The following is a 21,126-nucleotide window of genomic DNA, read 5'->3' on the forward strand; positions in this document are numbered from 1 at the left end:
GAATAGATATCTTTAAATTCATATTTTTATGCAAACATACTCAACTATAATAATTGATGCATTATTAATTTATTTTAGCTTTTTTTTCTTGTCTAATGATGAGATGTTGGAGATACTGTCAGAGACTAAAGACCCTCTCCGTGTCCAGCCTCACTTGAAAAAGTGTTTCGAGGGCATTGCTAAACTTGAATTTCGGCCAAACCTGGATATTAAGTCAATGTATAGCACTGAAGGTGAACGTGTGGAATTTATTTCAACTATTTCAACTTCTGAAGCTCGGGGAGCTGTTGAAAAGTGGCTAATACAAGTCGAAGATATTATGTTGAGAAGTATTCATGACGTTATTACAAGATCAAGACTGGTACATTTTCTATTAAATATTTAGAATCTTATCTAGCTGATATGCACCATTATTAGATCTGACTACCGTATATACTCGAATATAAGCCGATCCGAGTATAAGCCGAGGTCCCCAATTTTACCCCAAAAACTGGGGTAAACTGGGGACTCGAGTATAAGCCAAGGGTGGGAAATGAGGCACCTACCGGTCGGCGAAACCCTCCCTCCCTCGGCCGAGAAGGCTGGCGGCTCCCCCGCCCCGCCCTCTCACTGCACCGGCAGGGCTTCCCCGCGCTAAAGCAAAAGCCCGCCAAGTTCGCGCCGGCCGGTATAATGTGAAAAAAAGGAAAAAAAAAAAAACTCAAGTATAAGCCGTATATACTCGAGTATAAGCCGAGGGGACGTTTTTCAGCACAAAAAACGTGCTGAAAAACTCGGCTTATACTCGAGTATATACGGTAAATTGGTTGTGTTCCCTCAGTCATTTTGAGAGAAATTAAAATTGAATAGATGGGAGGGTGAATAGATTTAGATAAATTAAAGGGAGGAGCTTGAAAGTTTTTTTTCTTCCATGTAGATTAAACTCAACTAGCCATGTCATCCATATCTACCCTGTTTCCCCCAAAATAAGAAATCCCTGATAATAAGCCCAATCGGGCTTTTGAGCGCATGGCAATAAGACCAAGTGCTTATTTCAGGGTTCAAAAAAATATAAAACAGGGTCTTATTTTTGGGAAAACACGGTAGATAAATTACAGTTAATCTTAGCTATAGTGAGACTGTAGAACAAATTTCAGTAACCTCATTCAAGACTGGTTATAATTTATAGCTGATGGTTATTAAAATCGAAGTGGATATTCTGATCTTCACCTATTAGCCATTCCGAAAACGGGGGGGAAACTGGCTTAGCCTTGATATTGTAATGTTAATCTATGGTTTTGAATTTTGTGAAATGAGTGGCAGGGTTCAATTTTGTATATTATTAATCATGATTACCCCTAAGTAACACTTATAACTTCTTTAGGCATATCCAGAAAGCCCAAGAAAAGAATGGGTGAGAGAATGGCCTGGGCAGGTAGTTTTATGCGTCTCACAAATGTTCTGGACAAGTGAAGTTCATGAAGCCATAGCTAGTGGCCCAGAGGTACTATTATGAATCGTAATTTTTCTGATATTATTTGTGTATTTTTAGCCATGTTATATTTGTTCTATACTGCTTATGATATGATATGTCTCTGGTGCATTAATGATGCAAATTACATATGTAAATGAATGCAAATATAAAAGTCAACATTCCATGAAGTTGAATTTTGCTTTTTTTTTTGAACATATGTTTTATTGATACATTTTTTTTATAAACATAAAAAGTTCCATATCTATCTGAACAGTGTGTTGTCTCGGCACAGTTAGTTTTAAGTAGAAATACAACAATAATCATAATATTCATAATAAACATAAAGTATTAATGCAATTAGTTTATCCAGCTTGCAAAATTTTCAATACATTTTTTTTAAATTATCTTTTTACTCTTTTTAGTTTCTAACCTCTGTTTCTGTTAGTTAGCTATTGGTAAAACAGATTTTTCTTTTGTTGATTATATGAATATAGCCATGCTTTTGTTTTGCCAGATAAGTTGTAATTGTTTTCTTCCTGAACTTTTTCTCAACTTTCCAATCTAATTTATCCATATCTAGAAAAGTTTTTGTCTCAAGGCTTTATTAATATTGGAGACTCTTAATTCTTTAGTTATTTATCACAGTACTTTTAGAACAGTAATATCAATCCAATATTTGTTTTCTGGATATTATACTAGGGTTATACAGATATTCTGATCCAAAATAGAGAAAGTGCTTTAAAGAGGAAGTACTGGTATATCTGCTTGCATAACAACTCTAGAGCACCTTTTCTGACATCTTTTCTGTTTCAGTTTTAAATGCAGATTACTACAATATAGTCATTAAGTAAAAAGATTCCTAAAAAATAATTCCCCATTAATTTTCTTTGGTACCGAAAATTATGTGCACAGATGAAGGGAAAGTCAGAAATATACATGACCAGCATTTGATTATTAAAATTATTATAACAATGATTGATGAAATTGGGAATAAACAACAGAATAACACTGAGAAACTCTTAGCTATTCACACTGAAGTGTGTATTATAGTTGAATTTTCCATTTTCATTGTTCAGGGCTTGCAGAATTATTACCAGGCTCTTCAATATCAGTTAAATGATATTGTAGAGTTGGTAAGAGGGAAGTTGTCTAAACAAACACGGATTACATTGGGTGCTTTGGTCACTATTGATGTTCATGCTAGAGATGTCGTCATGGAAATGATTGAAAGTGGTATGTAACATAATTTTTATTCATCATCATAAAATAATACATACTGTTGTGTGCTTGATTTTTGCCTGATTATTTAAGAAATTATTTTTTAATTAATTATGTTTGTTAAAATAATAATTCTCTCATTTTAGACATGTCCCAATTATTTTTGGATTGTTTTCTTTTTCTGTTTTCCTGCTAAAAAATACTAAGTCTAAAACATATTCCTCCTTTATATTCTACTAGGTGTGTTAAAGGAGACAGATTTTCAATGGCTTGCTCAGTTGCGATATTACTGGGAGTATGATAATGTACGTGTGCGCATCATCAATTGCAATGTAAAATATGCTTACGAATATCTTGGCAATTCTCCTAGACTTGTTATTACTCCTCTCACAGACAGATGTTATCGCACTCTGGTAAGGTTTTAAAAATCTAGTTTCTAAAAAGTCGTTTAATTATAATAAATCTTAGTTGTATTTGCAATTGTAAAGTTACCTTGAACAAATATTGTTGTTCTCAGAATTTCTGTTACTAAAGAGTGAGATTCTAATACTATACACTTGTTGTTCTTAAATTTATTAATATAATAGCAGTATTGAGTTTTCCACTTTGCTGGTTATTTTCTTCTGTAGTTGGATGGATTTTTTAATTTAAATTCTTATGCTGAGCAGAGTTAGTGCTGCTAATGTTCTCTTTTGGCCCTACTGAGTCTAAGAAATGAAATTTATGTATAAGTAACATTCTCCAGATTTAGAGCAATTCTTCAAGATTATCTTATCCTATTGAAATTCAGTAACTGATTCTGATAATGTTGTGAAAAATGGAAAATATAAATGAGTGTTTTGAATTAGGAATCTGTTATTGGAATAGCAAAAATCTATCATACTGTATTATTGATTCAAAGGAAATGACCGATCTGCTCTCACATGATTATATGTAATTTAATTTGTTTTCAAGTGTGAGGGTTTATGTTTTGAAATATTATTATTAATGTCTTTTTTTTAGATTGGAGCATTTTATTTAAATCTTGGTGGTGCTCCAGAAGGTCCAGCTGGGACAGGTAAAACAGAGACCACCAAAGATTTGGCTAAAGCTGTTGCGGTGCAATGCGTGGTCTTCAACTGCTCTGATGGCCTTGATTATCTAGCCATGGGGAAGGTAAATTGAACTTGTGTTTTTAAAAGTGTGATTTCAATTTTTAAAATATTCCTAGGTTTTATAAAAACAAGGAATGCTTGTAAGCAATCCAACATCATAGTTTGTTAGTAATTTTTTCAGTCTCATAGGGCCAAATGCAAAGTTTACTAAAAGCTATTTGTTTTTTAACTGGTGTAACAATTAAATATTGGGTGTAACAATTTATTTATCTGTTTAAAACTTGTATAACTGCCCATCTTAAAACCAATCTGTGGGCAGCTTACAATTCAAAACTAAAAAGGGGCGGTTGTCTGTGCTGCGGTTCCTTCTTTGTTTCCTGACTCACCGCTGTTCCCTGGGCCTCTGGTGCTCACTTCAGCCGGGATTAAGACAGTCAGGAAGGCTTCGCAGCAGCTATAGCATTTAAAGATACTGGAAAGGCCCCTATGGAACAAGAAGTAACAATTCATCGAATCAGAATTACTTTGACAAGTCGCAATGTGAAGTCTCTTGAAAATGTTTGTGCAGATCTCATCAGAGGTGCTAAAGAGAAAAACCTAAAAGTGAAGGCCTGTTCGCATGCCTACTAAGACTCTGCGAATCACTACGAGAAAAACACCATGTGGTGAAGGTTCCAAAACCTGGGGTTGTTTCCAAATGCGAATACATAAGCGCCTCATTGATTAATACAGTCCTTCAGAGATTGTCAAGCAGATAACTTCTATCAGATTTGAGCCTGGGGTAGAAGTTGAAGTTACTATTGCTGATGCTTAAATGATTGTTACATGTATCAATAAAAGCTGTTAAGTTTAAAAAAAAATCAAAACTAAAACAAAGCATACAGCAATAGAAACAAAAGAAACAATAAAATCAAAACCAGAAAAACCTGACACCACAACCACACTTTCCTGATGCAAACTGCAATATTCCCATGTCATTCTAACCTCACAATATTCCAATGCTTGGGGGAATAACCAGGCTTTAATTATTATTTCATGATCTCCATCCATTTACAAAATTAGACATCCTTTTTACACAACAAACAAGAGCAAACAATAGATTCAAACTTAATGTCAACCACTTCAACCTTGATCGCAGAAAATATGACTTCTGTAACAGAGTTGTTAAAGCTTGGAACTCACTACCTGACTCTATAGTCTCTACTCAAAACCCCAAAAACTTCAACCAAAAACTCTCTACTATTGACCTCACCCCATTCCTAAGAGGACTATAAGGGGCGTGCATAAGAGCTCAAAAGTGCCTACCGTTCCTGTCCTATTGTTCTCTTTCATTATATTAAATTAATATAGTTGTTGCATACTTTTGCTTATATACATGTTTTTGTTTTATGATGTGTTGTTGTTCTATGTCAATGTTTGCGTATACTGTTGTGACAAAATGAAATAAAAAATATATATGGCGGTATCTAAGACATATGGTCCCAAATAAATAACTAATTCCCTATGTTCCTTCTTGATTTGGAAGGTTTAGCTTGATAGATAACATGGTTGCTGTCACAAGGATTATCAACATTCACTTTTTTGAGAATGTCAGGCCTGGTCTTCCTCCTTACACTTCATTTCACTATAGTGATTTGGAGCAGTAGCACCCACACAGTCATATGATGGGTGTGACTTCTAGTCTTAGAACAACCGATAGAGACATTTTGGACAGTTTACTGTTCTTCTTAAAGAGAGAATGCTTGTAGACAGATTATGTCACAGTAGCGGTAGTTTGTCATTGTTTTATTTAAAGAAGAAATAGCCACAAAATTATTTTTTTGTAAACAAGCTCCTGAACTAGTAACAAGGTAGCATGAATTATGACTGGCCTTGATAGATTGGGCTATTCTAGGAGCCTGGATCCAGCCCAAAAGGGTTGTTTAGTAGGTTTTCACAGTTCTAATATTCATATACTCAATCATTAAATATAACAAAAAGTTTTGCCTGAACTGATTTAATCAGTTTCATAACTGATACAGTATCATAAAGCCTGGTTAAGATAAATAAGTGCAATTAAGGCTTGAAAAACAAGTAAAGGAAGACAATATATTGTATTCACATAGTGTGCTATCCCATTATTTGGGTGATATGTAACATTATTTATTCACTGAATTATGAACTAATGTGCACAATATAATACACATTCTAAGTTAGTGAGTTGTGGAAATGCAGCCAGCTTCCCATGAGTATCTGTAGCAATGGCCCTTTCAAATGATGAAATATGCATACTGACATTGCTGCGCAAGCTTTCCCTATACATACTTGTAGTGTGATACCATGATGAAAATATTAAAAGGGGTAGAGTTGCTCCCCCTGCTTCCTGTTAAGAAAAATATACAGTGCTATTCTAATTTGGGGGGCTTTTTCAAGCTGCTACTCTTCGCTAAGGATTACTGCTTCATGTTTCTTCATGTATCTAAGTACAAATAATTTTATAGAGGCATTTTTCATGTGTTAATTCTGAGGATCCTGACTCAAAATATTAAGTTATGTCAGCATGTTAAATTATATATTCTTGCTGTGTCTGCTGTTTTGTCTTTAGTTTTTTAAGGGTTTAGCTTCTTCAGGTGCTTGGGCCTGCTTTGATGAATTCAATCGCATTGAACTGGAGGTACTGTCTGTAGTAGCCCAGCAGATTCTTTGCATCCAGAGAGCTATACAACAGAAGATGGAGATATTTAATTTTGAAGGAACTGAACTGAAGCTTAATCCCAATTGTTTTGTTGCTATTACTATGAATCCAGGTTATGCAGGTCGCTCTGAACTACCAGATAATCTGAAGGTAAAGTAGCAAAATAAATAGATTAATGGGGTAATTCAGATATGCTTTTAAATAGCCGTATACTAAGACTGTAAATGCTTCATCTAGAAAAGTGCATGTATTTCATACGCATAAAAGAGATAGTTATATATATAGCATGTGCCAATGTAATATACATCTTAACATTTCTAATGATAGATATGCATATAAAAGTGAAAGTGGCAGTTGTTTTGACTGAATTAATAAAGCAATAAATTGAAGAGGGATATGATTTTCTGAGAATGGGAGAATTAGAGATCCTATAATAATATAACAATTTTTTTCTAGGGCCAAGCTTAAAAGCATTGCTCTATGGGCTTTTGAAATGATTCAATCTGAAATGAGAACTACTGCTTTAATAAAAAGAATACTTACTGGTCACACACATAGTATCTAAAATAAACCTTACTACAGAGCAATTTTACTAAATGGCTTTTTATTGTGAAAGATTATAGATGTTGCTCATACAAACTTTAGTAATTTTATGATACCAGTTTTCAGAGATAATAGCAATACTTATGTTTTTATTCTATTCTTTAAGGTTCTTTTCCGAACAGTTGCTATGATGGTTCCTAATTATGCCCTCATTGCTGAAATCTCTCTATATTCTTATGGATTTCTGAATGCTAAACCATTGTCTGTGAAGATAGTGATGACCTACAGATTGTGCTCAGAACAACTTTCATCTCAGTTTCATTATGACTATGGAATGCGTGCAGTCAAAGCAGTACTAATAGCTGCTGGTAACTTAAAACTAAAATTTCCAACAGAGAATGAAGATATACTGGTAAGAGCTACCTTGCAGTTTACAAATTTGAAATTAATCCATTCAGATTGTGGATATTTTTACAATAACAATAGTCTTTTTGTTTAATTAAGTTGCTTTTTTTGTTTTGTCAGCTCCTTCGATCAATCAAAGATGTAAATGAGCCTAAATTTTTGTCTCATGACATACCTCTATTTATGGGAATTACAAGTGATTTATTTCCTGGCATTAAGCTTCCCGAAGCTGACTACACTGTGAGTATATTGTAGAATGTTGTTTGCGAGTAATATTTTTATTTGCTAATTAGTAATTATTTGCTACACATGCACAATGAAGATGACGTTTTGGGTTGTAATTATGGTAACAAAGTTTAGACCATTTCTGTGACCATTCATTCAAATTCAATGTATTTGTAGAAGTTCTTTAATTTTTAATAATTAATGAAACACATTTCATTCTTTCAAAATGTGGCTTAATTTTGACATTTATGTCTTTGCTTCTAGAATGGTATTTTTAAACTCTTAGTAATCTAGTTCAGCTTTCTTGATAAATATGTTTTTCAGTGTCTTCATAATTTAAAAAGACCAACTCCATTAACAAACAAACAGAGTAGCTGACCGACAATATAATTCTATGCATGTCCACTCAAAAGTCACTCAAAAGTCAACTGCAAAGTATTGTAGTTGAACATAATTAAACTCTTGTTTAACATATTTAGGATTATTCAGTACATTATAAAGGATTGTGCAATATCTTCACACTCGTGCTTTGATCAGTTCCTGGTGAGATGATTGCAACACTCTAAATGTGGCTGCTTTTGAAGATGTTGTGACCCAGGCCCAAGTAGGTAGTAATAGACTTAGTTTGTGGAAAAACAAACTTTATTCGAACAGCTGGGAATTACTTCATTCCCAGCGTCGTTCAACTCAAAGTAAAACAAATGTCTCCCAACACAAATTCTTCAGTTATCTCACAAACCTTAGTCCAATTAAGCAAACTGCCAAAGGCCTTTCCTGGCAAACATCCAGAAGCCACAAAAACAAAGACGGATACAAAGTAGAAGACGCAGCTTCAACATTGTTTTCTGACAAAGCTGAAACACCATGCTGGTCTGTTTTAAGCCTTATGGGAGGGGTCAATCATGTCTTGGCCCTACTCCTGAGTTGTCCTCTCTGCTTGAGCTGCTCTTGCCTTCTGGCAGCTCTTCTCATGCATGCATTAGGAACAGGCTCCTCCTCTTTCTCTGCCTCACTACTATCAGTCTCTGGAGGCTCTGGAGTCCACACCTCACTTCCTAATGGCCCTGGCCTCACCTCAGCCTCATCGCTGTTTGACTCCATTGCCAGCTCTGTAGGCTGCTGATGGACCACAACAGAAGAGTACTCTGAAGTCAATGGTATGGGTGGTTATGGGTACACCATGGCACACTCAGGTTGTAGCATTACTTCAGAAGCTACACTGGCTTCAAATACACTATTGGATGCAATTTAAGATGCTGGTTAGATTTGTAAAGCTGGCACAAAGGCAGACTGTTTTCAGGACTGCCTATCTTTGAACATTTCTGCCCATTCCACAAGAAAGACCCAATAGATTGGAACTGCTTTGGACCTTCGGCCTGAAATAAGCCATCTGATGGGACATAGAAAGCCTGTTTCTTTCATGGTGCCTGCCCTATCAGAAATTCAGAGAGCTCTGTTCTGGTGGCCTCCTATAAGATTTGGAAAATGTGTTTCTCGTCCTGGCCAATAGACAATTGTGTTAGCTGAGCCATTTTTTAAGAATTAAATGACTAATTGTGTTCCGTCTCAATACATTGTGTTTTATTTTTACTTTGGGTTTTGCTTTCAGTTATTCTTTATTTTTAATCCAACATTAGCTATCTTCTGGAGTTATAAAAAGTAGGATGAGAGACCAGAGCCATATAAATTGAATAAATAAATACAATACATTGATTAAATAAATAAATGTGATTTACTTCAGTTTTAATTTTCTTTCCAGGGCCATTCTTAAGATATTCCTGATACTGAGCAATGTTTTATTTTGAATTATATTATTCAATTATATTGAAGAAATAAAAATATAGAATTAATTTTTTTATTGTATTTCAGGATTTTCTGGAATGTGCAAATGAATGTTGTAAAGGGCATAATGTCCAGCCTGTTAAAGTTTTTCTAGAAAAGATGATACAGACTTATGAAATGATGATAGTTAGACATGGGTAAGTACATTTATGATAAGTAACCTTTATAAGTATTTGTTATGGTTTCATAATATGAATCATAACACGATTTACAGGAGAAAATTTTAACTCCATTGCAACTAAGAATAATGTAAGGCTATCCCATTGGGGATCAGATAAAAGGGATATGATTGGGACGTGTAGGAGAAAGATGATGCCATACCATGCCATACCATGTTTATGCTGTGGTTAGCTGCACGGGTCAGAGAACTTTTCCATTATATAATGGTGATAGAAGAAAGTTTAACCATGCTAGTATAGGTGATGAATTGTGTACTCAGGGTTACTTCATAACTTCATTCTAATCTCATTTTTTTTCTTACTTACCATGGAGTTCTTTTTAAAATATAAAGCAAGAAAACAAGCCATTCCATTCCATTACATAATCACAGTTGTATGAACTTCAGTATTTTATTGTAATCCACTCCTGGACATTAGCCAGGTTTTAAGGGTATTCTGTTTAGAGAAATGGGTCAGTCCAGATTTTTGGAACTAAGCAGATAGATAAGGACAGGAGTCAGTGGCAAGAAAAAAACAGTAAAACAATACATAAAGGGTTCAATATTTCTTGGGCTTTGGCATGGTTTTTTAAAAAATCATCTTCAATAGACCCGATGGAGTTAATCTGATAAGGTTGGTCCATACAGTAAATTATCAAAATGACACTACTATTGTTCTGTTTCCCTTCCCCCAATACTCCCAGCAAAGAGTCAGTCAGAGGCCTCTTTTCTGATTTATTTACATATATATAAATGTCCTGGCTACGTCTACCCACGGGCCTGCCAAGTTTCTGGAGATAACAAGGAAATTACAGATAAGGCCAGAATTACTCACGAATATATTCTTCCCTCCGTTGATACAGATTGCCCGCGCAAATTCATTACTTTGTCCAAGACAAAAAACCAGGAAGTCCCGCCTCCTATTTATAGTCTCTGCAGATGTCACTGCCTGACAATTATGACTTGGCTTTGTCCCAACTCTTCCGCTGCTGCGCACGCCGATCACGTCTTCGTAATCTTGCATCACTCCAAAACTGTTCTTGGGGCGTTGCCAAATCAGAAGGAGGCTCCATGGAATCAGGCTTTGCCGGCCCCTCCTCCTCCCTTTGAGTGGGTGCCAGGGAGGGAAAGGGCTCACGAGAAGCAGGGCTGGCCAGGTCTTCTCCCTCACTTTCTGAATCATCCGAGTCCAGGAGTCCGGGTCCAGGAACTTGGGTCACAACAACTATATTAAAAAATTCAGAACTCCTGATTATAATGTATTTGTTTAGGGAAATTCAAGTTTGTATTAAAAGTGAAAAAAAACACCACAGGGAGTCTATAATTGGGTTATATAATTCACCACAGGGAGTCTATGATTGGATTCTCATAGTATTCTGGCACATTTTAACTTTAGTGCAATATGTCAAACATACCTCTATAACTGTACCTAATGTACGATCACCTTGCACCTTGGACAAAAAGTGTGAAAGTTTTCAATCTTCCAACTGAAAAGTGAATGGATACATGCAGCTTGCATACATGCAAGAGAATGCTGTAAAGCATCGTAAGGCTGTATATAAGTCTAGGTGCTATTGCTATTGTTATGATTGAACTGTAGGAATTGGGATTCATTATTTAATTAATTATTTTTCTCACCTGATGATAAACATATGTCCATAAAATACATTAAATATATATAGTGTAAATACTGTATAAAAGAAATAAACAATAAAACAACCACAATGACAAATTAAATAAACTCTTAACAAGCAATAGTATTCCGTCACACCCCAAAAGGCTGTCTGAAATAATTTGGATTTTTAATAAGTTATGGAAAACCAATAGAAGCTGACTGATATTCTGGAGGGACGCTATTCTGTTTGAAAAACTCAGCTAGTTTTCCTTACTGTAACTTTATAAAAACTCAGTATGCTCCCCCTCTCTTTCCTTTTCTATAATTTCATTTTCACTTTTGTGGCAATTAAATGGGTATAGATATCTTCAGGATAAATTATGTGAATAATGCCTTTGCTTTTCTTGGTTGAAAAAAAAAAGACTGAAAAACAACTTTTATTTTATCAGGTTTATGCTTGTAGGAGAACCTTTTTCTGGCAAGACAAAAGTTCTGCATGTATTAGCAGATACACTTTCCCTAATGAACGAGCGTGGGTATGGAGAAGAAGAAAAGGTAATACACAGAACTGTCAATCCAAAAGCTATTACTATGGGGCAACTCTTTGGACGATTTGATCCAGTATCTCATGAGGTAAGCATTATATATTCCTTAGATTACAAAGATGTACCATACTTTTTGGAATATAAGACACACTTCCCCCCACCCCAAAAGAGAGTGGAAATGTTGGTGTGTCTTATACCTCAAATACAGCCATTTTTGGCCTCCTGAAGCCCCGCCCTGTGTGTCCCATTTTTGCAAAAAATGGGGGTGAAACGGCCCCATTTTTCACAAAAACAGGGCACGCAGAGGCTTTGGGAGGCCTGCAGAGTGCTCTTGGCGGCCAGGGAGGGTAAAAACACAGTTTTTGCAAAAAACAGGTAAAAAATGGATTCGTTTTTCACAAAAACAGGGCGCGCAGAGGCTTTGGGAGGCCTGCAGAGTGCTCCAGAGGGCCAGGAAGGGCAAAAACATTTTTTTCTTTCTTACCTCTTCGAAATCTTGGTGTGTCTTATAGTCTGAAAAATACAGTACTTTATAGTTTTGGTCAATCAAAATCTTTAGGTAGAGTAGCTTCATTAAGATGCTTATAGATGATGATGGGGTGGACCAACTGCATGCACTGTAATACATAAGCATATTGTACTTGTATACTTTTGTGCATTTTTCAGGAAATGTTCCAAATGCAAATTACAATGAATAAGATCAGTCCTTCTTGATTAGATTAGTTAAGGCCACCCATCTCCACAAAGACTCTAGAAAGCTTACAAAATATCAATTGTATAATTAAAACATAACATAGTAAAACATAACTATTAACACAAGACAATAGCAATGACATTTAACAAATGTGACAGGGGCTTCACAAATACCCTAGACCTGGCAGCACAGCCAGATATTACGGGGATGCCAGGACATTTGGACATATCTCCATGGGAATGCTATTCTAGAAGATGGAAGTGTTTTTAATGAAATTTATCAAGGGCCGTGGTGGCTCAGGCTGTAAGATAGCCTGTTATTAAAACATAGCAGCCTGCAATTACTGCAGGCTTGAATCCCACCAGGCCCAAGGTTGACTCAGCCTTCCATCCTTTATAAGGTAGGTAAAATCAGGACCCAGATTGTTGTGGGGGCAATAAGTTGACTTTGTAAATATACAAATAGAATGAGACTATTGCCTTACACACTGTAAGCCGCACTGAGTCTTCGGAGAAGGGCGAGATATAAATGTAAATAAATTTAAAAAAAAGTCACTACACAGTTGTCAGCAGTCATGGAGAAAAATTCTTAACCTCCTTAGTTTGATCACTCAGTAATATATATAGTTTGCTGAATGTCAATTTAATATGGTATGTATTTGAAATATGACAGTTGCGCATATATACATACATATATGCAAGCATGCACACACACAGAGACTTTCCCAAATCAATACACATATTAGGGCAATATAAGCAGTTAAAGTTTTCTCATGTCTCTCTTCTTCATTTTAGTGGACAGATGGCATAGTGGCCAATACTTTTCGAGAATTTGCTTTAACTGAAACACCTGACCGCAAATGGGTTGTTTTTGATGGTCCTATTGATACTCTTTGGATAGAAAGTATGAACACTGTGTTGGATGACAACAAAAAGGTAATGCTATTCCTTAACTTGGATTGTTAGGTGGGGGTGGGGATTGCATTAGCTTCCAAATTACCTCTTCTTTCAATTATTGAATGCATATTTAATTTTCAATTAAACAGAATTTAGGGCGTTTATTTTTTCTATTACTTATATTTTAATTCATATAGTTTATCATAAAAAAGAAAACTTTTTTTCTTTGATTATATGTCAGCACCAACCTTCATTATGCCTATTTTTAAAAAGGCTTAGCAGTACAATATGTATAATAACTCACATTTTTAAAAATATGTTAAAGGAAAGGGGGTGCATGATTAAAAAAATTAAAAAGGGTTGAATACAAGCAACTGCAGAAAAGGAAATGAAAACAATTAATTCATGTGTTGAGCAAAAATGTAACAGCCAAGTGCCTTGGAAAAGCTTTCTAATATAAATCCTATCTTTTAAAAATACTTGTCCTTAAGTAATACATTAAGATTTACCATTTCTACTAGTAAAAGCAGCAGAATTGCTCTCATGGACTGCACACAGCAAGCTCAATTTACTCACTGTCCCATTTCAAGTAGTCCTCGACCTACAACAGTTCAGTTAGTAACCAATCAAAGTTACAATGATAGTGAAAAATGTGACTTATGACAGTTTTTCAGTTACGACCTTTGCAGCATCCTCATGATCATGTGATCAAAATTCAGATGTAAATTTAGGAAAACATATGGAGGTTTTGAAAGAGGTCAGGTGTCTGCCAGGTGCTGCTGCCAGCAGAGACAAGAGTCGTATCCTTAAGATAGTCAAGAATGCCAGTAAGGACTGTGATGTTGATGCTATTATAGATCTTGGCACAAATGATCTGTCCCAAAAGGATGTACTTTCTGGGCAGAATGATTTCCTGAGCTTGGGGGATGAATTTAGTAGTATAGGTTGGAGGCTTATCTTTTCAGAGGTTTACCGATATATAAGGAACAAAAAGGGAAAGGCCAGTGTGTTACAGAGTTTAATGTGTGGCTAAAGGAGTGGTGTAAAAGGGAAGGTTTTGGTTTTATTAGTCATGATGTCTGCAACTGGTCCAATGAAAAACTGTACAGAAGAGATGGATTACATCCATCAAAGAAAGGGACTGAGTTACTTAGCATTAAATTCACAGGTTTTCTGGATAAACAATTAAACTGAACAGCGGGGACAGAGAATTAATACAGAACATTTCTGTCCCCAGCAATACAAAATTAATAGGGTTATCAGCCCCTCTAGGAGTCTCTGGAGGCTGGGGACAACAAAAAAGTCACTTCCTGTCTAACTGGACATTGCTAAATGAGCCGTTTCTGGCCTCTGGAGGGCCTCAGGGCGGGTGAGGAAGGCTGTTTTCACCCTTCCCAGACTCATAGAGAGGCTCTGGAGCCAGGTGAGAGAGAAAAATGGGCCTACCGGGTCATTGCGTGCTATGAGCCAGGGGGGAGTTTATGTGCGCATGCACGGGGGTGGGGCGCATAGAATTATGGGTGTGGGCAAGCACATGCATGACAACACCCCCTTCCCCCCCTTCCTGGTATGTGATGGCAAAAAAGTTAGCCATCACTGGTCTAGTTTAATAAAAAGAAAGACCAGGGGAGACATGATAGCAGTGTTTCAATATCTCAGGGGTTGCCACAAAGAAGAGGGAGTCAAACTATTCTCCAAAGACCTGAGGGTAGAACAAGAAGCAATGGGTGGAAACTAATCAAGGAGAGAAGCAACTTAGAACTAAGGAGAAATTTCCTGACAGTTAGAACAATTAATCGGTGCAACAACTTGCCTGCAGAAGTTGTGAATGCTCCAACACTGGAAATTTTTAAGATGTTGGATAACCATTTGTCTGAAGTGGTGTAGAGTTTCCTGCCTGGGCAGGGGGTTGGACTAGAAGACCTCCAAGGTCCCTTCCAACTCTTGTTATTCTATGTTCTAAGATGTTAGGCAACTGGTTCCTAGTTATGACCTTTGCTGTGTCCTAGGATCATGTGATCAACTTTGTGACCTTCTGACAAGCAAAGTCAATGTGGAAACCAGATTCACTTAATAACTGCAATGATTCACTTAACAACTATGGCAAGAAAAGTCATAAAATGGGGCAAAACTCACTTAACAAATGTCTCACTTAGCAACATAAATTCTGGGCTCAGTTGTGGTCATAAGTCGAGTATTGTATTGTACCTGTATTGTATTCTTCCTTAGGACGGCTTTCAAGGCATGTAAAATCTTATAGAAACTATGGTGATTTTTATGTTCAGCTATTCTTAATGCATCTAGTAGGTTGGCCTTAACTGAGACACTTTCTTTCTTAACCCAAAGTTAGTAGAATTCTTTATAAAAGGATTGCACACATATAATTTGGATATTTTTTTGGTATCTGTTTTTGTTTTCAGCTATGTTTGATGAGTGGAGAAATTATTCAAATGTCACCTCAGATGAGCCTCATCTTTGAGGCTATGGATCTATCTCAGGCTTCCGTAAGTTAAAAGCAAGTTAAAATAGCTTTTTGAATCTGAAATTGGAACCAGAATTAGATTCTAAAAATACATTTATTATTCTGCTGTAGCCAGCTACAGTCAGTCGATGTGGAATGATTTATTTAGAGCCTTTGCAGTTGGGATGGAAGCCACTTGTTACTTCATGGTTGAACACACTTCCTGAGCCCCTGAATGAAAAGGAATTCCAAGACCTGTTCGAAGAACTTTTTGATTGGTTAGTACCTCCTGCTTTGCGAGTTCGTTGGAAACAGTGCAAGGTAATTTGACATTCTCTCAGGAAAATGATTTTTGTTGACAGAATCATATGTTTGTGAAACCAGCTTTCTGTTTGGGATTCTAGATATTTTTAAGTTGTATAGTTGAAAAATGTAAATAAACTGCTTGGAGTATAGGTAGTTCTCATTTAGCAATCACAATAAGAACCAGCACCTTGGCTTTGCACCTTGGCAAAGCAATCATTAAGTGAAAACAAACTGCTTATGATCTCAATTTAGCTCTCCTTTGCTTTACAGACTTGTGAGGGTGATAAATGCAAGAGTTGGTCATACTAAACAAGGCAGCTGCTAAATGAGGACTACTTATACTAAGACTGGTCTTTTGAATCCTGCTCATAGTGGGTTGTAAAATCTGCTAGAATTCTCAAAATTTGTTTGCTATTATCCATAAGGAATTGTTTTAGATACTTTCTTGGATTGGAAGGTTTTGGCCTTAATTACCTGGAGGGATGAGTTCAAATACTTCTGTTTCATCCTGTGTCTGCTAGGCTTTATCCATGCCCTCCACCCTCATTTTTTAAACATCTGCATGAAATTGCTGGAGGAAGTAATCTAAAAATTGGAACTATCTAATTATATGGATAGTTCAACCTCTGTTGTGCAAACTTAACCTAGATCATCAAATTAAACTGGGAAGGGATAATGTGTTGATATGAATGGAATCTTGGAAATGAATGGATAGAAACCTCCCAAAGAATCAGTTACTCTCTGATTAATTTGCATGCTGCCCATCTCAACAAGCGAGTCTATATGGAGAATAAAATTAAAATAAAAGATCACAACCAGCCATATAAAAATTAAAATTAGCAGCTGATGAAGGTATAAACATTAAGAAACCCCAACCCAGCCCTTCACAGATTTGTGGCCTCAGGCCGACACATAACCAATTCTTTTGTGCCTGGTTACAAAGGCCATCAGGATTGGGGCCATTCTAATCTCCCTAGGGAAAATATTTCATAGGACAGATCTTATATCAGAAAAGGCATGTCTCCTTGTCTAACCAACCAGCATTTCTTAGCTGACATGAGTGTGGATAATTTCAATTTGTATGACTTAAGGTTTTCTGTACATTTAGTATGATGATCTGTTACAAAAAATAATAAAAGTTATTTGTTGAGTAAGTTTTATGAGTAATAAAACTTTTATGAATAATAAAAAGAGGCTCCATGAAACAAAAACAATTATAAACTTTTAATAAAATAAAAGATTATATCACTTAAAATGATATCACAATGATATTAAAATATTACTATATCTGTAGCTGTTCAGAATTTGCAGTCTTAAAATATAAAATGCGGTAAAACTTAAATTTGTAGTACAATATTATAATATATGTCCTTACATACTGTTACTCTTTCTCTCTTACAGGAGTTAGTTCCCACCAGCAATAGCAATAATGTGGTTTCTCTCATTCGGCTGTTGGAAATGCTGTTGTGTCACAAAGCAAAAAAAGATCCAAGCAATAAAAATATTCATAAATGGGTTACGGTTGGTCTATAATTTAACATATGTTTCAAACTTCAAAACTGGTTATAATTTTTTTTGATAAATTTCAGCCTTTTGAGTTTACCATTTTTACAGTTAATGTAAGATAAAGTATAAAATATTGTGTTACTCTAGATAAATAATGCACACTTCAAATCTTTTATCCAGAAATTTGCTATAACTGCAGCAAATGTACTGAAGTTAAAATATTTATACTTAGCTACTAATTTCTCCATGAACATATTTTATGAAAATACAAATTATTTATTTATTCTTTTGGAAGGGTTGTTTTGCTTTTGCTATGATTTGGTCTATTGGAGCAACCTGTGATAGTGATGGACGGATTATATTTGATAACTTTATGAGAGATATTGTCATAGGAAAGTTGGATGAACATCCAATACCAGCATCCATAGGAAAATGGGAACATCCATTTGAAGAAAAAGGATTGGTGTATGATTATATGTTTGAGGTATGGAATCTGCTCTAGAATTATTGATAGCTATTTTAATTTTTTATATTTGTTCTCATATATATTATATGAGAAAGAAACAAATCACTACTAATATTAACTTTCATTAAATGTTAGTATATGTCTCAGATAATCTGTGCATATAATCAAGTGTTAAAAAACTCATGAAAGATGTAATATTTTTTTAAGTGATTGTCTTTAAGATAAACCTCTTTAACCTCCCTTTCTAATAGAAGAGAAAATAGGTAAAATCTTCCTTCCCATCTGGTTTTTACAGGAAGCAGTAGTGAGGAGCTATTCATATGGTGAATGTCGGCTGGGGGAAAGTTTGCAAAAGTTTAGTTTGCAGTCAAGAATTTGTTTTATATTTATTTGTTTTTTCTAGAGCAGGGTTTCCCAAACTACGAGAGATACCTCTCTTAGGGAGGTGCAGACAGAACCCAGGGAAGGTGTGAAGAACCTTTTTGTTGTCCATTATTATAATAAATCTACCTTTCTCATATGCACCAAGACAAATTCCTTGTGTGTCCAATCACACTTGGCCAATAAAAATTCTATTCTATTCTATTCTATTCATTTAATATTTGTATTTTTAAGGGGGGTAAAATGAGTTGTGATGACAAAAAGTTTAGGAATCCCTGTTATAGAGAATAGGGTTTAAAGAAAAAAAAAGTGTTATCATTAGTATGACTTCTAGCGAAAACAGAGAAGTGCCTAACATGTGCGCAAGGGCCCTCACTATTGGTATGGAAACACAAAATGTGCTTAAGTTACATAATATTTTATCCTTTACACATTTCATTGTTTTAATTTAACTGCTTTGGTATTAAAAGAGATGCTGATATCTCTCAAGTCTAATGAAACAGAATTTATTTCTGCATTTCTTCACAGTTAAAAGGAAAAGGCCGTTGGGCACATTGGAATGAAGCTGTTAAAAGTATCAATTATAGTGATAAAAGTATTAAAGTTCAAGACATTATAGTTCCAACAATGGACACAGTCAGATATACCTATTTGATGGAATTATGCATTAAATATGGAAAGTAAGAAGAAATGTTCCTTTAATTATACAAATGTTTCATTTTCCATATGAGCTCTTTATGTAAAGCATCTAGAAGTTATTTTATAGTCTAATTAGCAAACAAGAATTTAGTACTACTGTGTTTCTAACATTAAGCTACAGAAAATATTATTTAAAACAATACGTTCTTGTATGCACCTAGTTTAAAGAGTATTAACTTTTATCTTAAATTTCTTGTATGCACCTGGTTTAAAGAGTATTAACTTTTATCTTAAATTTTAGCATAATTGCTCATAGCATATTATTATTGTATCATAATATATTTAGAATTGTAGAACTTTCTCTAAGAAAGTAGAATGCTCAATTTCTTTAAAGTTCATTTAATTTAATTTCATTTAATGTCATTGTCCTTTCTAGCACCACTTCACCGCATACGTATTTCAAGCCAATGTGCAATAGGATGTATCTGCATAGCAGGCCACCGTAAAATAGAGGGAGGGGAAATTATGTGCAGAGGAGTTCCATTTTCATCTTAGATTTTACTATGTTCTCAGAAAAAAGCTGAAGTGAATTTTCTGTTAAATATCTTTATAGACAGGTACTTCCGTTGGATTTAAATGCATGGATTTATCTCAATAAATCCTGATAATCTATAAAAGATTGGTTTCTATTAATTTACACAGGTTAATATATTGGACTGTTGAGCCAATATGTTGATCCACTGCTTTATGCTGAAGGTTCAATTTCTATTTCTATACCAATGGACACCATTGGATTTACCTTATTTCTAATAACAGTAATAATTTTTTTAAGTAATTAAAAAAGAATAGTCTATGGGGATATAGGCTTCCTTCCTTCTTTTTCTAGCAACACACGAGCTTGAGATGTGCTTATCCTTGAACAAGGGAGAAATAGAACTAAGTGTGACTGTTGTAATAGTAAAATACCTTGGTGAAATAAAACAGCTAACTTAGGAGCTGTGTAAATAGAGTAAATATTAAAAGGTATAATAGCAGTGCCCTGGGTCATGAATAATATTAAAAAATTCCTCTTGACCAAAGGTTTTAAACCCAGTTCAATTGTAGTTTTCTTTATTTTCTTTATTAATTTTTTAAACTGCCTGATAGCCAAAGCTCTCTCCGCAGTGCACAATATAACTCACTAAAATATATGCTCAGTTAAAACCCCATATGATAACATAAAATGAATTACAAAATAAAAGCCAAGCAGTAGCACTGCAGCCATTTAAAAACTAACAATTACAACAAAATTAAAATACAATTAAAAGTCAACCAAAAGCTTGGGAAAACAGAGAGGTGCTAATGTTGTCAGTTTTGCCTGTGGGGGAGATGATTTTAATTCCACAACAGACAGGTAATGTTTGTAAGTAGCTCAGATGGACGCCTTCCAAATCCACTGAAGTATAGGAAGGAGGCGGTATAGCACAATCAAACTTGCAAGTCTGTTATTATAGCCAGTCTCAATAAAATATATTGGACTTCTACATACATTTCAATTGCATTTATTCTTTTATAGGTAACTAAAATTATAAAGCAGTCATATGATTCTTAAGCAATTAAAAATGTTCAGAATCAATTGTTGTTTAATAGTTTCAACTATTTAGTCTAGCCTAGTCATGAAAAACTAATGTCTGTCTGAATTTCTTTCCAAGGGCACTGCTTTTTGTGGGACCTACTGGTACTGGGAAGTCTGTATATGTAAAAGACAAGCTAATGCACAACTTACAAAAGGATCTCTATTTCCCATTCTTCCTTAACTTTTCAGCTCGAACCAGTGCCAATCAGACCCAGGTTAGTGAAATAGTTCTCTTTGGAATTACGTGGAACCCTTTATTAAATTTTGAATTTTTAAATTTATTTTTATTTTAATTTTGCAGGTTACATTTAGATTCATTTGACATGAATATTCATTTACTTCCATCGTTTACTTAGCTAAACAATATAATTGATATTAAAATATATATTTA

At 35.0% G+C, this 21,126-nt stretch overlaps 1 protein-coding gene and 1 pseudogene across 1 annotated transcript in view; both read left to right on the forward strand.

Moving 5' to 3' along the window:
• DNAH12 (dynein axonemal heavy chain 12) overlaps positions 1-21,126 on the forward strand; it is a 106,215-nt gene that overhangs the window by 30,148 nt on the left and 54,941 nt on the right. Inside the window, exons 21-37 of the mRNA XM_058171890.1 lie at positions 79-361; positions 1,364-1,483; positions 2,530-2,686; positions 2,912-3,084; positions 3,674-3,826; positions 6,350-6,589; positions 7,149-7,394; positions 7,508-7,627; positions 9,482-9,591; positions 11,676-11,859; positions 13,260-13,400; positions 15,782-15,865; positions 15,955-16,143; positions 17,530-17,649; positions 17,930-18,118; positions 19,010-19,161; positions 20,812-20,950. Of these exons, the coding sequence (XP_058027873.1) occupies positions 79-361; positions 1,364-1,483; positions 2,530-2,686; positions 2,912-3,084; positions 3,674-3,826; positions 6,350-6,589; positions 7,149-7,394; positions 7,508-7,627; positions 9,482-9,591; positions 11,676-11,859; positions 13,260-13,400; positions 15,782-15,865; positions 15,955-16,143; positions 17,530-17,649; positions 17,930-18,118; positions 19,010-19,161; positions 20,812-20,950 (2,800 nt within the window). The remainder of the gene's footprint in view (positions 1-78; positions 362-1,363; positions 1,484-2,529; positions 2,687-2,911; positions 3,085-3,673; positions 3,827-6,349; positions 6,590-7,148; positions 7,395-7,507; positions 7,628-9,481; positions 9,592-11,675; positions 11,860-13,259; positions 13,401-15,781; positions 15,866-15,954; positions 16,144-17,529; positions 17,650-17,929; positions 18,119-19,009; positions 19,162-20,811; positions 20,951-21,126) is intronic.
• LOC131193575 (small ribosomal subunit protein uS10-like) lies at positions 3,900-4,602 on the forward strand (annotated as a pseudogene).

Source organism: Ahaetulla prasina, chromosome 2 (assembly GCF_028640845.1).
Source record: "Ahaetulla prasina isolate Xishuangbanna chromosome 2, ASM2864084v1, whole genome shotgun sequence".
Taxonomy (NCBI): Eukaryota; Metazoa; Chordata; class Lepidosauria; order Squamata; family Colubridae; genus Ahaetulla; species Ahaetulla prasina.